Here is a 15,196-nt window from a genome sequence, read left to right on the forward strand (position 1 = left end):
TCCTTGGTTTTCTTTCGCTTATCATCATGGCCTTAGACTTGTTCGTATTGAGTTTGGTTAATTTTTTCAGAGCCTGTTTCAATATCCTTAGCATCCGATTCATGTCTTTCTTTGAATCCGGGATGACTGCGATGCCATATGCGAACTTCGTGCAGTTTTACATGTTGTGCGTTCACTTTTATTCATTTTGTAATTTACTTAACAAAAAATGAGATAAAAACATATTGACATTATTTTAATAATTTTTCCTTGTCTCATTTCTCTTCCGCTGTTTACTGTAAGTGAAGGAGGTATGTATGTCCAACCCTTGTTCCGTTTCTCTGCGGGGTCGGGTGTGAAGCAAGATGAATCTGTCGTGGCGACTTTTTACGATCGGATGCCCTTCTTGAAGTCAACCTCCTCAGAGAAGTTAAGGAGATGAAATGAGTGATGCGATATATGATAGTAGGAAGGGAAAATCAATGGCGGTACATAGCCCAGTCCTGTCGAATAGCATCAAGGGGGCTGATCAATGCTTAACGTCTCCATACGACGGAAGAATCACCATCAACAGCGCCATAAGCCCTCGCTCCATATGAGCACTGCGGAGAGGTTTGGAATTTAATCCAGGATTTTGACACACAATCTAGTGATAGAAATGGTATACTACCCCCCTCTCCTACTCTGCCGCCAACATTCTGATCGTGAACATTTTTCGACCAACGAGACTCGAACCGACTAAGCACGGTGCCGGATCACATAGACTTGGTGCTTTAACGATCATGACCACCAGGCGGTCTTGTACGTAAAGAGAGTATGACATGAAAATTAACTATTCGGCTAGAGTTATTTCAGATGGGAGATTTAATGTCAGATTCAGAACACACAACTGGAAAATGTGGACACTTTAAGTATTTATAATGTATATTATTCGAGGTTGGTAATATTACCTTTCTCGTCTTTTCAGGGGAAATTTCAGACCATCACTTCAAGAGAACCTCCTCGAGCCCTTCTGTACTAGATGGGCATTGCTTCGCCCTCTTGCAAGATAATCCTACAAATGCTCAATGGAATTTTAATTTGGGATCTTCTGTGGGGGGGGGGGCATTGCATAGTAGTCACTCTCGAGTTTTATAAGCATGGTGTTGGAGGTGATTGTCCGGCTCCATAGCTAAATGGTCAGCGTGCTGGCCCTTGGTCACAGGGATCCCGGGTTCGATTCCCGGTAGGGTCGGGAATTTTAACCATAACTGGTTAATTCCGATGGCACGGGGCTGGGTTTGTGTGTCATCATTTCATCCTCATCACGACGCGCAGGTCACCTATGGGAGTCAAATCAAAGGACCTGCATCTGGCGAGCCGGACTTTTCCTCGGACACTCACGGCACTAAAGACCATACGCCATTTCATGTTTTGGAGGTCATTACCTTGCTGGAAACGGAAGACCACTTTGAGGCCGTGCTCGTGCACACTGTTCGATAGACTACACCATTGTACTTGTACGGGTCATGTTTCCTTCAATAAAGACCAGATCTCCGACTCCCGAGTACGCCTCGCACCCCTCAAACCATAACCTGTCCAACACCTTGCTTTACTATTGACGCAATGTTTGTCGGTGTAATTCGAGTTAGGTTTCGCTACACTTTCTTTATCTTGCATGTTAATTGAACCCAATATGACAACAATACGGCGTGCCACACTTTCTTTTTCTATTTGTTTTACGTCGCTCCGACACGGACAAGTTTATGACGACGATGGGATAGGAAAGGGCTAGGCCTGGGAAGGAAGTGGACGTACCCTTAATTAAGGTACAACTCCAGCATTTGCTTGGTGGGAAAGTGGGGAAACTACGGGAAAACTATGTTCAGGGCTGCCGACAGTGCGGTTCAAACCCACTATCTTCCGAATTTAAGCTCACAGCTGCGCGCCCCTAACCGCACGGCCAACTCGCCTGATCCTACTATGTGTTTACAATCATAACCTACTACGCTTTTATAATTCTTAACGATTTTTCTAGGGACTGCACCAACCACGTTGACAGAGGGAAACACTCTAGCTCTCACGAGACATACTTGTTTTTGCAGATTCTGCCATATGTAAAGTTTACGGCTGAGATTCATTTAATTCGTGTGTGATGTGGATAAGAAGTCCCGGCGCCGTGTTCCATTGTACTGAGGAAGAGGCGTCGCATTATGGAGTCTTGGGAGTCTGGACTGCGTCCAAGTCAGGTGAGGTGCCAAGACCCCAGCTATTTGCGTGCAGATCAAAAACGGCCATTTTTCTTCCTTCAGCCTGTGTTTTGACAGCGGGTGTCAGCATTGTTAAAAATCCATCTGCTCTCAGAGGTTGGTGTAACTCTTATAGTAACTCAAAGTTGATGAGGAAAAGTCGAAGAACTTACTAAATTATTTGGTCATTTGATGAATCATTTCAGACTTTACGTATTTTCAAGAAGAAGAGGAGTGCAGTAGGAAAACTAAGAAGTTTATACAGTGTTGCGGAACCTATTTCATCTTGTTTTCCTGGCCGTATCCCAATACATAGTGTCAGTACTAATGTGTGTTAAGCCCAGTTTACGGCAGGGTGCTCTTCCTGATGCTACGATAAGTATAGGGAGGAAATAAAATTGAATGCATCAGATTTGCTGACGACATAGTGATCTTAGCAGAAACTGAGAAAATTATATCATGCTGGAAAAATTGAGCAGGTAGTGTGAAAACTTTGATATGAAAATTAGCAGAAAGAAAACTAAGGCAATGATCATGAGTGAGAAGAAACATGTACATTAAAGACAGTTCTTTCAGGTAAAGACATAAAACAAGTGTTTGCAGTCAGATATTTAGGAAGAAAAATCAGAAGTGATGGATATCGTTTGGACGAGGTGAAGAGCAGGATTACAGTGGCCAGGAAGCATACATAAAGCAAAGAGTACTGATCAGGAGGTCACTGAATATGGACCTTACAGAAGAGGTTAGTGAAGTGCTTTGTATGGAGCGTTGCTTTTTATGGTCTGAGACTTGGACTTTGAGAAGGGAGGAAGGAAGGAGGTTGAAATATTTCGAAATGTTGGTATGGAGAAAAAAGGAGATCAATTGGCAAGACAAATTAAGGAATGAGAAAGTATTGGAAAAAGTGGGTGAAGAAAGGACGGCAATACTGGAAACTGTTTATTAATACAGGCATTGGAAGTAAAAGTTGAAGGGAAAACGTTGAGAGAAAGAAAGGGGTGTCAGATGATGGACAGTGTGAAAATTAATGGAAGATTGTGGAAGACTAAAATGGATGGCAGAAGAGAGATCGTCTTGGAAATTGCATGCGAAAACCTGCTGATATGCAGAGAACCGATGATGATGATGATGATGATGTTTTTGAAGGATTAATTTACTATTATGTTCTTTTACATAGAACCGGCCCAGATGGTTTTTTACGACGATATGATAGAACGAGACTAGGGTATTGAAAGAAGCAATCTTGGCCTTAATTAAGGTACGTCTCCAACATTTTACAGGTGTGAAAATGGGAAATCACGGGAAACTATCTTCGGTGATACTGAGAGTGGTGTCGAACTGACCATCTTCCGAATGCGAGCTGAGGCTAACTCGCTCGGTATATTGCGTGTTTCTGTGGTGGTTAGTAGCGTAATATGTTGCATCTAAATGGAGATTTGTACTAGGCCTATGTTAAATGCCCAGCTCTCAAGAGGGAGAAGTTAATTCAATGCGTTTAAAATACCCAGCCCGGTCGGGAATCAAACACGGGCTGTATGAACCGAAGGCCACTACGTCGACCATTCACCGTGCGGCAGGACAGGGTGTTGCAAAACTGACTGTAAGATTGATACAGGAGCCGGAGAACGCCAAGCCAATCTTATTTTAGAAAGAAATGTATGTCCACTGAAGTCAACCCTCGATGCTGAAAGCATCTCGATTTGTTCTGGGTGATTTCGGACAAGGAGACGAGCTGCTCGACTAAGTGGTATGCTCCAATCTGTCAGTGCAGAGATGGCGTGCAATGACATTAGCAGACAAATAAGCTTGATAGGTTGTCTTTAAAAGTAGGAAATACCACAATATGAAGATAAAGTTGGAATTCAATTGGACAAATTGGGGCAAGTATTCGTTTATAGGAAGGGGAGTTAGGGATTGAAATAACTTACCAAGGGAGATGTTCACTAAATTTCCAATTTCTTTGCAATCATTTAAGAAAAGGTTAGGAAAGCAACAGATAGGGAACCTGCCACCTGGGCAAATGCCCTAAATGTAGATCAGCAGTGACCGATTGATTGTTGGTACGAGTGATGTAAACGGGTTGGACCTGTGTAATTTGTTTGTTACAGAAGGACCGGGTGAGTTGGCCGTGCGGTTAGAGGCGCGTGGCTGTGAGCTTGCATCGGGAGATAGTGGGTTCGAATACCACTGTCGGCAGCCCTGAAGATGGTTTTCCGTGGTTTCCCATTTTGACACCAGGCAAATGCTGGGGCTGTAACTTAATTAAGGCCACGGCCACTTCCTTCAAACTCCTAGGCCTTTCCTACCCCATCGTCACCATAAGACATATCTGTGTCGGTGCGACGTAAAGCCACTAGCAAAAAATTGTTACAGAAGGTGATCGAAACGTCAATCATCAGCATCAATGCATGCATCACAGTGTCGAGGCATTGATTGCTGTGTACATGTTTGAAAACCCCCACTGTGTGACGAAATATTTCTGAGGCCTCACTTCTTCAATTTCCACCTTACTTAATTTTTTTTTGTTGCATTAAATTCCTTCTTACTATTTTGATAGTATCTACAGTAGGAGTGTTGCAGTATATAATTATCTTTGATATCCAAGCTATGCATCGTGTAGTAGTCTGTTAGCTTGTTTTTGTTTCTGTTACAAATGTCAGTAGTATTAATTAAGTGCGTCTGGCTATTAAACTTAGTGTTCTTTTAAAAATATTTGTATAAATTTGGCCGAATATACTATTGTTCTTTTAAAAATATTTGTATAAATTCGGCCGAATATACTATTGCATTTTTGAAGAATTTTTAACATTACTAGAATTTACTTGGGAAAATAACTATTTCATTTTTGATAACAAAATTTACAAACAATCTAAAGGCTCAGGTTTCGCCGGCTTCAGATATTTGAGTGAGCATATTAATGGATTTCATGGAATATAATAAAATAGCGGATAAAATTGATGGATTGATTACATGGTTAAGATACGTCGATGATATATTTGTTATTATCGATGAACAAAAGGTAAAAACCTGATGGACTATTAAAGTATTTAAATACTTCGGATAAGTGCATTTTACGATAGAATCTGAGAATGATGGAACTTTTGACTTATTTAGATTTAAAAATTACTAGAAATTCTGGTCATTTCGATTTTCAAATTTTCAGAAAGGCTACTCAAACAGGTACTGTTATCAGAAACGACTTCAATCATCCAGGTTAACATAAAAAGGCAACATTTTACAGCTTAATTAATAGAGCTATAAACATACCTATGTCAAAGAAGAATTATAATAGAGATATTAATATAATCCACCAAATTGCTCATAACAACGGATACTCCAGAAAACGTATTAACAGAATGATAAATAAAATGAAAAATGAACCATAAAGAACATTAGTTAAAGATCGGAAGGAGAAAAGGTAATTTGATGTTCTAACTTTTCGAAATACGCACGCACTCTTATAAACTGGCTAAAATTTTCAGAAAAAGGAACATCAATGATAATAATACTAATAAGATAATTTTCAGTTCAGATAAAATTGAGAACAAATGTGTATTTAATAAGTCAGGAATTAACAAATTGACATGCCAAACAAGTAGGTAGCGATACATGGGACACTCTGGAAGAAGCTTGGCTATAAGATACAAGGAACATGCTAATGCAGTCAAACAAAAAAGATATTCGGCAATGGGAGATCATACGGTTGAAAAGAATCATATATTTACAGACATTTCTAATGACATGGAATTAATACATTCGGCCTAAAGGGATAATTCATGAATGCTTTAGAAAGTGAAGACATTTATCTTGCTCAAAGAATGACTTTGTATCAAGTTTAAATGAAAGAAGTACGGATGAGAACACATTTAATAAAGTAGTGTTTAATTATTTAATGAAGAAAATAAAAAAGAAGAAAAACGTGAAGATATTAAAGTTATGCAGGTACTGTATTCTCATTCAACATCATCAAAATATTAAAATTTTATATAATGATAATTGTTATTACACTTCACTAATGTTTATTTATTCATTGATACGGATAATTATGATATGCTACTATTTTAAATTGTGGGATAAACAAAAGATAGTGTTATATGGTTTTTTTTTCTTTGATTGGACTTCATTGATGAAGGAAACGCATACTATTCCTGAAACACGTATGAATGAGTAAATCATTTTCAATTATAATGAAGTGTATTGACAAGGTGGACCCAACGCAAACTATTTTAGATAGTATTTTAATTGATTTCTCGAGGTGTGACTAATTTTTTGTCCGGTGAGCTTACGTTCCCGTCTTAAGATATTTCTAAATATAACTTATTATGGTTCCCAGGGATCATGTACTGCGACTGTGAGATGCAGTTGTCAAAGCCTTCACACACTCTATCTAATTGTGCAGTAGCACCTCCTCTTTAATTCCTCCTGATTTCTATTAATTCGTCACCGAGCCCTGTTTTATGAGACAGATTTAAAAGACCAATGAAGTATTAAGTTTCACACTCTTCATGGCTGCGTAACCTACCGTACATGGTTAGAATTTCACTTTCTGTGCTCAAACTGAGCGGAATCACATCTCTCTGAAACTGGTTGGCGTTTTATAGTATTTAAGACTCGTGTCCGTAGATTTATAGGCTTGCTGAGGAAGTTTTATTCAGGTCAAAATAATGGCACTCTAGCATCTTGTATAATTGATACTACTACTACTACTACTACTACTACTACTACTACTACTACTACTACTACTACTATGTAATGATGGTGGTGGTGATTACTGTTTTAAGAGGAACTATAACTTAGCAACTATCCTCTATTAACACTAATTAGAGGGAAAATGCAAAAGGTGCGACACTTTGCAGAAGGAAATGCGTGAAAATGAAAGACTCACAAGGCTTCGCAGAAGAAGGAATTAATATATGACGATAAACTCGACTTTTACCCCTAAAATAAACAAAATGATTAGTGATGATTAATTTTTCAAGAGGAGATACAAGTGAGCAACCATCCTCGTAACTGAGCAGAGACATTGCTTTCACATTGCACCACACTTTATCATTTTAACCATCAAATTCAAATTTTAATTCATGCTCAGGATTTCAGCCTTGATGTTAACACCACTATCAACTCAAAGCAAAAACTTAAACTAACTAATAATTGAAAATGGTCGCAACGGAATGTGTGTTCCAAATAATATTGTGATCGAGATTGAAACTGTATCCTAGGAACAATTCAACAACATCCATGATTATTGTTAGAGGTAATAATATCCTTCAGTCACAAATAGACAGTCTTGGACTACATAACCAAGACATAATTATACAAGAGGTCTTCCTTTCGACGAAATTATTTACACAGGTTTAAATAATGATGCATAGCTCTCTGGTTCCTGCCCCACAAGGGAGCACTAAAACAAACCACGGTGTTTGTCATGTTGACGCATACGGAATAGCGAGTAAACCATTTATCTAGAACTAAAAATTGCTCATCTATGAACGAAACTAGTATTTTGGAACTTGAGGCTTGTCCTCACCCTTGATCTACAGATACCCTTACGTTACTCGATAAGATGTACCAGAAATACAAATATTACATGAATGATGCCGCTAGGTGGATACTTGTTCCCTGTGCGGTCCGCACTCACTAGATATAAGATGCACGTCCAATAATGTCCCTAGCGGAGGCGATAATGAGATTAATCAACAAGCCGAGAACTCAGGTGCAGAGCTTTCCTTAGCAGCTGTTAAGGCGAGCTCTCGCCCGAAGACTGATCCGAGTTCTGACACGAGCCGACAATATTCTCTCGACTGAGAGGGGCGTATCATAGCATACCATATTGTACTGCATGAATTCTCCCTTCCTTTGAGAGATAATTCGTTGCCTCGTGCCAGAACTGCGCGTCGTATGTCTCGACTGGCTGGTGAATCTCTTCTTGTGGTTGATCGCCACGCTGAGTTGGGGGCGTGGTTGGGGCCCCCTGACCCACACCAGCTAACCATCACAGGTGGGGCTCTGGGCGTTCTGTGTATTATAAAATATGGATGTTTTGTGCAATGTGCAGCATATGAAAGCATAAAGATATGTTCGGAAATGTGAATGTAATGCAGAATGTGCAACAAGTGCGTCCAGAAATGTGAATGTAATGTAGGATGTACAGCAAATTGAAAAAACATTATGTTCTTGTCTCATTGTATAGGTAGGTAAATTATCCAGCTCAAATATCTAATGATCCGTTTAAGATATAGACGTTCTGTTGTCAAATTCTTAAATTTTATTAATCGGCTCATAAAACGCCCCTGGTCAGTAATTGTTTTTCAAGTGATGCCGGTCTCAAACGGGGTGTTTAATAGCTTCAATTTCTTATATGCATAAGATTTGTCTGACGATGTATGTTCTGTTAAGGGTACGATGACATGTAAGTCATCAAATGTTCACATTGTTTTTTTTTCACTTCGCTAGAGGAACTACTTCTGATTACAAAAAAGTATATACACTGGCGGAAGAAAGTATTCAAACACCATGAAATAAGGAATGTACAATAAGGAAATTTTGGCAATATAATTGTCGATGTAGCATATATAACAGTTTAAAGGTACAAGACTAAAGGCCAATATCGCAATGCTGGTCCGTTAGTAATCAGTGTAATCGCCTGACTGTTGAATGCAGGCATGCCAACGTTCATGCATTGTGTTGGTACAGGTGCCGGATGTCAGCTTGTGGGATCGAGTTTCATGCCTGTTGCACTTGGTCGGTCGGTACAGGGACGGTTAATGCCGGTTGTGGATGACGTTGGGGATTTCGTTCAATGATGTCCATACGTGCTCGATTGGGGACATATCGGGGGATCGAGCAGGCCAAGGCAACATATCGACACTCTGTAGAGCACGTTGGGTTACAACAGCGGCATGGGGGCGTGCATTATCCTGTTGGAAAATACCCCCGGGAATGCTGTTCATGAATGGCAGCACAAGAAGTCAAATCACCAGACGGACGTACACAACTGCAGTCAGGGTGCGTGCGAAAACCACGAAAGTGCTCCTGCTGTCATAGGAAATTGCTCCCCAGACCAGAAATCCCGGTGTAGGTCCAGTGCGTCGGCGCCGCAGGCGCTCACATGGCCTCCTCCTAACCAACACACGGCCATCATTGCACCAAGGCAGAACCGGCTTTCATCAGAAAACGCAAAGGACCCCCACCCCATCCTCCAACGAGCTCTCGCTTGACACCACTGAAGTCGCAGACGGCGGTGGTTTGGGGTAAGTGGAATGCACGGAGGGCGTTTGGCTTGGGGCTGTCCTTCGAGTAACCGATTACGAACAGTTCATTGTGTCACTGTGGTGCCAACTGCCGCTCGAATTGCTTCTGCAGACGCAGCCCGCTGCGCCACAGCCATACGTCGAATACGGTGGTCCTCCTCCTCGGTGGTGCCACGGGGACGTCCGGAGCGCGGTCTTCTTGCGAGCGTACCTTCTCGTGACCCCTGCTGCCAGCACGCATACACAGTGGAGAATTCCTGCCAGTCGTTCCGCAATACACGGAAGGAAAATCCACCTTACGTAACCCTATTATACGGCCTCGTTCAACCTCTGTGGGCTGTTGATACTGGCCTCTTCGTCGTCGCAAAGGCATTCTTGACCCACTCATAGTCACTCCGTCCAATCTCGCAGGTGAGTAACGATCTCGCACAATACAGCCCGTATGTAAAGCGAACCTGACGTGCAACATAATGGGGCCGTTACTAGCACAACTCTAATGCGATTTGCGTAAAATGTGAATCATGTCATCTTTCAGATGTATAAACACGCCTATCAACGTTCGTTAATCTAGCACAACACGTTCTTGGTGTTTGAATATTTTTTTCCGCCAGTAAAATATGCATACGTCCCTGCAACAAAAGTGTATTTCACATAGTTATTTATATTTGGCGGCACCACTGCCACACCCCCTTTACTGCTAGTTGTCGTTATATTTCCGAAACCACTTTAAAAAAATTATACCCTTGTCTTAGGAGCCGTAACTCAGTACAGTCCTTGAATTGCGTAATTGTTCGCCTTTTGTGCTCAAACGAGCAGAATCACACCTCACTGAAAATGGTCAGCATTTAAGAGTACTGTAGTTAATTATGAAAGACTCGTGTCCATTGATTTACTGTCGTGCTGAAGAACATTTTTTAAAGGTCGAACTACTGGCACTCCAGCTTCTATAACTACTACTATTACTACTACTACTACTGTTGCTGCTGCTTCTACTAACTTACTGTAGCTAAATTGTAAAGTGGTGATGATGGTGATGTTTACTGTTTTAAGAGGAAGTATGTGTGCGAACCATCCTAATGTGAGGAATTATATAAGATGGTGGTGGTGGTGATTATTGTTTTAAGAGGAAGTACAACTGGGCAACCATCCTCTATATAACACTAATCAGAGAGAAAAAAATGGAAGGGGTCAGACACTTCGAAAAATGAAGGTATCGGCCAAAGGAAGATACGGGCCACGAAGGGCATGAAAATGAAAGACTCCCTAGCCCTCGCAAACCTAATAGCGTTGGGGTCGGAAAAGAACAAGAGTTGACCAAGAGAGGTCGGATAGGATAGATGAAAGTGAGGAGCCTGGCACAAGTAAGTGGAAGCAATGCCAGGACTCAGCTAAGGGCCCCGTGGTCGCCAACCCACGCTCCAAAATTCAGAGCCCTTGGGGCCCCCTTTAGTCGCCTCTTACGACAGGCAGGGGATGCCGTGGGTGTTATTCTACCGCTCCCACCCACAGGGGGAAATTATATAAGAGGCGGAACACTTCGTAAAATGAAGGTATCAGCAAAATAAAGGTGAGGGCCACGGAGGGCGTGAAAATGAAGACTCTCAAGACCTCGCAGAAGAAGAAATTAAGATATGATAAACTCGAATTTTCCCCCTTAAGAAAACAAAATTATTGGTGATTATAATTTTAAGAGAAAGTACAAATTAGGAAGCATAGGCCTACTCATAAGCCAGAGAACACTGATAATGCACATTCTGCCACTCTTTATCATTTGAACCATGAATTTTAAATTTTACTTCACTCTCAGGCTTTCAGCGCTATTGTTAACGCCGTTATCAATTCGAAGGAGCGTCTTAAAGTAATTAATAATTGAAAATAGTCGAAATGGGGTATGTTTTCTAAAAAATATTTGTGTGTGTTCAAGATTGCAACTGTATCTTAGGAACAATTCAACAATAGTCGTGATCATTTTTGGGGGTAACAACATCCTTCAACCACAACTGGGCAGTCTGGGACTGTCTAAGCACAATATAATACAAGAAGCCTTCCTTTCGACTAAATAATTGGCACATGCTTAAATAAAGAGACATAGCTCTCTGGTTTCCTACCCCATGAGTGAACACGAAAACAAGCCACGGAGTTTGTCATGTTGACGAATACAGCATAGCGAGTTAACTACAGTATTTATCTCGAGTTGATATTTCTCATCTACGGTCGAAACTAGGATTTTGTCAACTAGAGGCTTATCCTCGCTCATGATCTATGATGCTCCTATTTTACTTGATAAGATGTACCAGAAATACGAATATCGCACGAATGATGCCGCTAGGTTAATTGTTCTTATATTGTATGATTGATTGATTTTGAAATTAATTTGTCGTACTAAAGAAGACGTTGAGATGCTGGATATTTTGTCCCATTGGAGTTGTTCTACGTTCCGGTATGTCTAACAATACCACCGGACTGATCTGTGATAGAACCCTGCTACTTTGAAGTCAGAAAAGCAGTTCTGTACTATCACATCCACCTACGGTTAGCTTTTCAGCACGTTTCGACAGAGTGGAGTCACAGGCAAAAGTAAGTTTTCGAGTTATTTCCTATCCTAATAACATCGAAGCGTATCCCATCGAACGTTTTCTGTGTCAACCAGTTTTCCTCTTTATTGAGGGAAGATGATCAGACAGTACCATCAAACTACATTTTAAATTCTGAACTGGCAACTTAGTCTGCATTTCCTTTTTGATGTGTTCAGGTGAGGCTTTCGTGGAGTACAGAAACCTACTTTCTTTTAGAATAGTTATCACCACCAACTCGTTCGTTGGAGCTATAGAGTGGATGATACATAGCCATGTGTTCATGTACCTCTGAGTTTTATGCCTTTGATCTTTCATACATGCCCGTGCTCCTCGTCGAATATCAAGAAGTCTGATAGCTCCCGGACAATAATCATTTTTCAAGTGATGCATGTCACAAACAGCTTCATAAACTTGTGTGGTTATGTCTGATGATCTCTGTTCAGTTAAGGGTACGATGACGTGTAAGTCATCAAATGTTCACATTTGTTTTCTTCACTTCACTGAATAGCGAGAGTTTTCCTGAATTCGAAAGTATATAATACTAGTATGTAAGCCTGTCTTGGACTGTCCAAATTACCATCTATAAAGTAATTGGAAATTCTAAATGGATTCCTAATATATCTTGTGTATAAAAGTTACAATTTCCGGGTTTTATATGGCATTTGAATGGAATCAAAACAGGTGTTATAGTATTTCATTACAAACCATATTAAGTGCAGTTATAACTTGGAGTTGTACTAAGTTTACGGATCTGAGTACTTTTGAAAAAGCTACGTACAACTGTACAAAATACACAACCTTTGACGATCGAAAATCCTTTTCAGGTGACTTCTCATGCTTTCATGTTTTTCCGACGGATTTCTGCTGGCGTATTTCTGTGGACATATAAATATAACGTGTTCTGCCTTTAAGCCGTTCTCCACGCAGTCCTGTCTGCAGCCATCCTCTTACTTTCTTCATAATGTCCTGTTATTTTGACACTGCCCACCATCCGTTACCTTCTCCGTCCTCTTCTTCTCCTTCCATTTTCCACTTTATTATCTCTGCTGTCAATCCATCAATCCGGCTTGCCTTGTGATTCTTCGTGTTCGTCAATGCCTTTAAACCTCTGTTTCCAAAATGCAGTGTCCTTTTTCGTCTTCCAGTACTCTTATCTCATTTTCAATCTCAGTACCGTTTGGTGTTTTGTCAAATTCATACATATTCTCTATATATTCTTACCGGTTGAATTAAGTCCAAAGTTCCAAGCTCTAATGCTTCAAACCGGAGATCAGAAGTGCAGTCTAATGCCAATAGATGACGTTAATATTATCATCCTTACCTCATTGAATGAGGGGCATGTTATCGAGAACGAACCAAGCATACGACATTCCATCTCAGCCGAAACATGTCTGTAGCATAGAAACCCCTACAACGAAGCATCCAAGAACAACATTTGTTACGATGTCATTCCTTAAACTTGTATGTCCAACCCGTACGGGGTCGTGTGTGAAGTGAGATGAATCTTTGTAGCGATTTCTTACGGCCGCATGCCATTCCTTGCGTCAACATCATCAGAAGAGTTAATGAGATAGAATGAATGATGTGATATATGATAATTGAAAGTGAGAAGGTGAAACCCTTGCCGATACATAGACTACTCCTGTCCAATAGCATCGAAGGTTCTGCTCAAGGGTTTACATCTTTATCTGACGGACGAATCACCATCAACAGCGTCACATGCCCTCACGCCATAAGAGTACTGCGAAAAGGTTTGGAATTCAATCCAGGCTTGTGGTAGGCCTACGCAATCTAGTGATTACAGAATGAATACCACCGCCTCTCCTACCCTGGCGGCCAACATTCTGATGGTACATTTTTTTACGGTCATCGAGAATCGAACCGGCTAACCACGGTATCCGATCATTTAGCCTTGCAAGCCTAAACGACTGTCACCACCATACGGCCTGTAAAAAATGAAATGTTGTATGGCTTTCAATGTCGGGAGTGTCCGAGGACATGTTCGGCTCGCCAGGTGCAGATCTTTTGATTTGACGCCCGTAGGGGACCTACGCGTCGTGATGAGGATGAAGACTACACATACAGCCAGCCCCTGTGTCAGTAAAATTAATAAGTGGAGGTTAAAATTCCCGACCCTGCCGAGAATCGAACCCGGGACCCCCGTGACCAAAGGCCATCACGCTAACCATTTAGCCATGCAGCCGGACATACGGCCTGTGCTAACCATGCATATAGTGCGGTCTTATACCCCAGGATAGAAAAAGAAATGATTCATTCATTTCAGGGAAAAATATTATAATTCACTATGATCGTAATCCTTGCATTGTTCTTGTAACCCATATACATAACTTCACTGATAGAAACGCATTTTTGAAGTACAAAAGTCGTGTCGTGAGAGATTCGTTGTATTTTTCTCCTGAAGAAGACTTAAGAGCGTCATATGGCCTTACTCCACATGAAGTTCGGCTCCATGGCTGAATGGTTAGCGTGCTGGCCTTTGGTCACAGGGGTCCCGTGTTCGATTCCCGGTACGGTCGGGAATTTTAACCATAATTGGTACGTATCTGCTCTAGTGCACAGTCACTACATGCGCTTCAAACGAGGCTTGCAATAGTGTCTCACTGGCACACTAGTCGCCAGCTCGGTGTGGCATTCCATCTGATGAGCCCTTGCCAACCTGGGGTGAAACGCTAGTAATGTTATGATTGAAAAACCGTGAAGACTTGACTACGTTCAATTATTGGTGAGAATGATTGATAGGTTATGTTTTCAGGTTACGTCTATTTGTCGGAAGATTCACTATATTCGAACATATTATGATCAGCCCGTATGAATTTAAGTGGCACCTTCTTGGCCAAGTAATTTCAGCAGGAGTAGGTTGGGGAGGAAATACACTTCATTATCTCGAGTTTTTCTGTTGTATAGAAATACCAAGAGGAAACAAGACTTCGGATAATTTCCTCTCCTCCTTCAAGAATACGATACGCCATTTCCTCAGGAAGAGATATCGATTGCCAAATAAAATCATTTTATCTCGTCCGGTGTAACTTATCTTTTATTTATACTTTTCACTAGCCTTGAATTGCGAACATTGAGAAGCGTGGAGGAGAAACAGGCCTGCTGGGAAGTTGCAACCTTTACAAATAGGTGCTAAAAGAACAAT

General features: G+C 41.0%; 1 protein-coding gene across 1 annotated transcript in view; it reads left to right on the forward strand.

Annotated features, from left to right (window-relative positions):
* LOC137496938 (metabotropic glutamate receptor 5-like) overlaps positions 1 to 6,623 on the forward strand; it is a 40,706-nt gene extending 34,083 nt beyond the window's left edge. Inside the window, exon 3 of the mRNA XM_068225057.1 lies at positions 6,541 to 6,623. Within this exon, the coding sequence (XP_068081158.1) occupies positions 6,541 to 6,623 (83 nt within the window). The remainder of the gene's footprint in view (positions 1 to 6,540) is intronic.
* The last annotated feature ends 8,573 nt before the right edge of the window (positions 6,624 to 15,196 follow it).

This window comes from Anabrus simplex, chromosome 1 (assembly GCF_040414725.1).
Source record: "Anabrus simplex isolate iqAnaSimp1 chromosome 1, ASM4041472v1, whole genome shotgun sequence".
Taxonomy (NCBI): domain Eukaryota; kingdom Metazoa; phylum Arthropoda; class Insecta; order Orthoptera; family Tettigoniidae; genus Anabrus; species Anabrus simplex.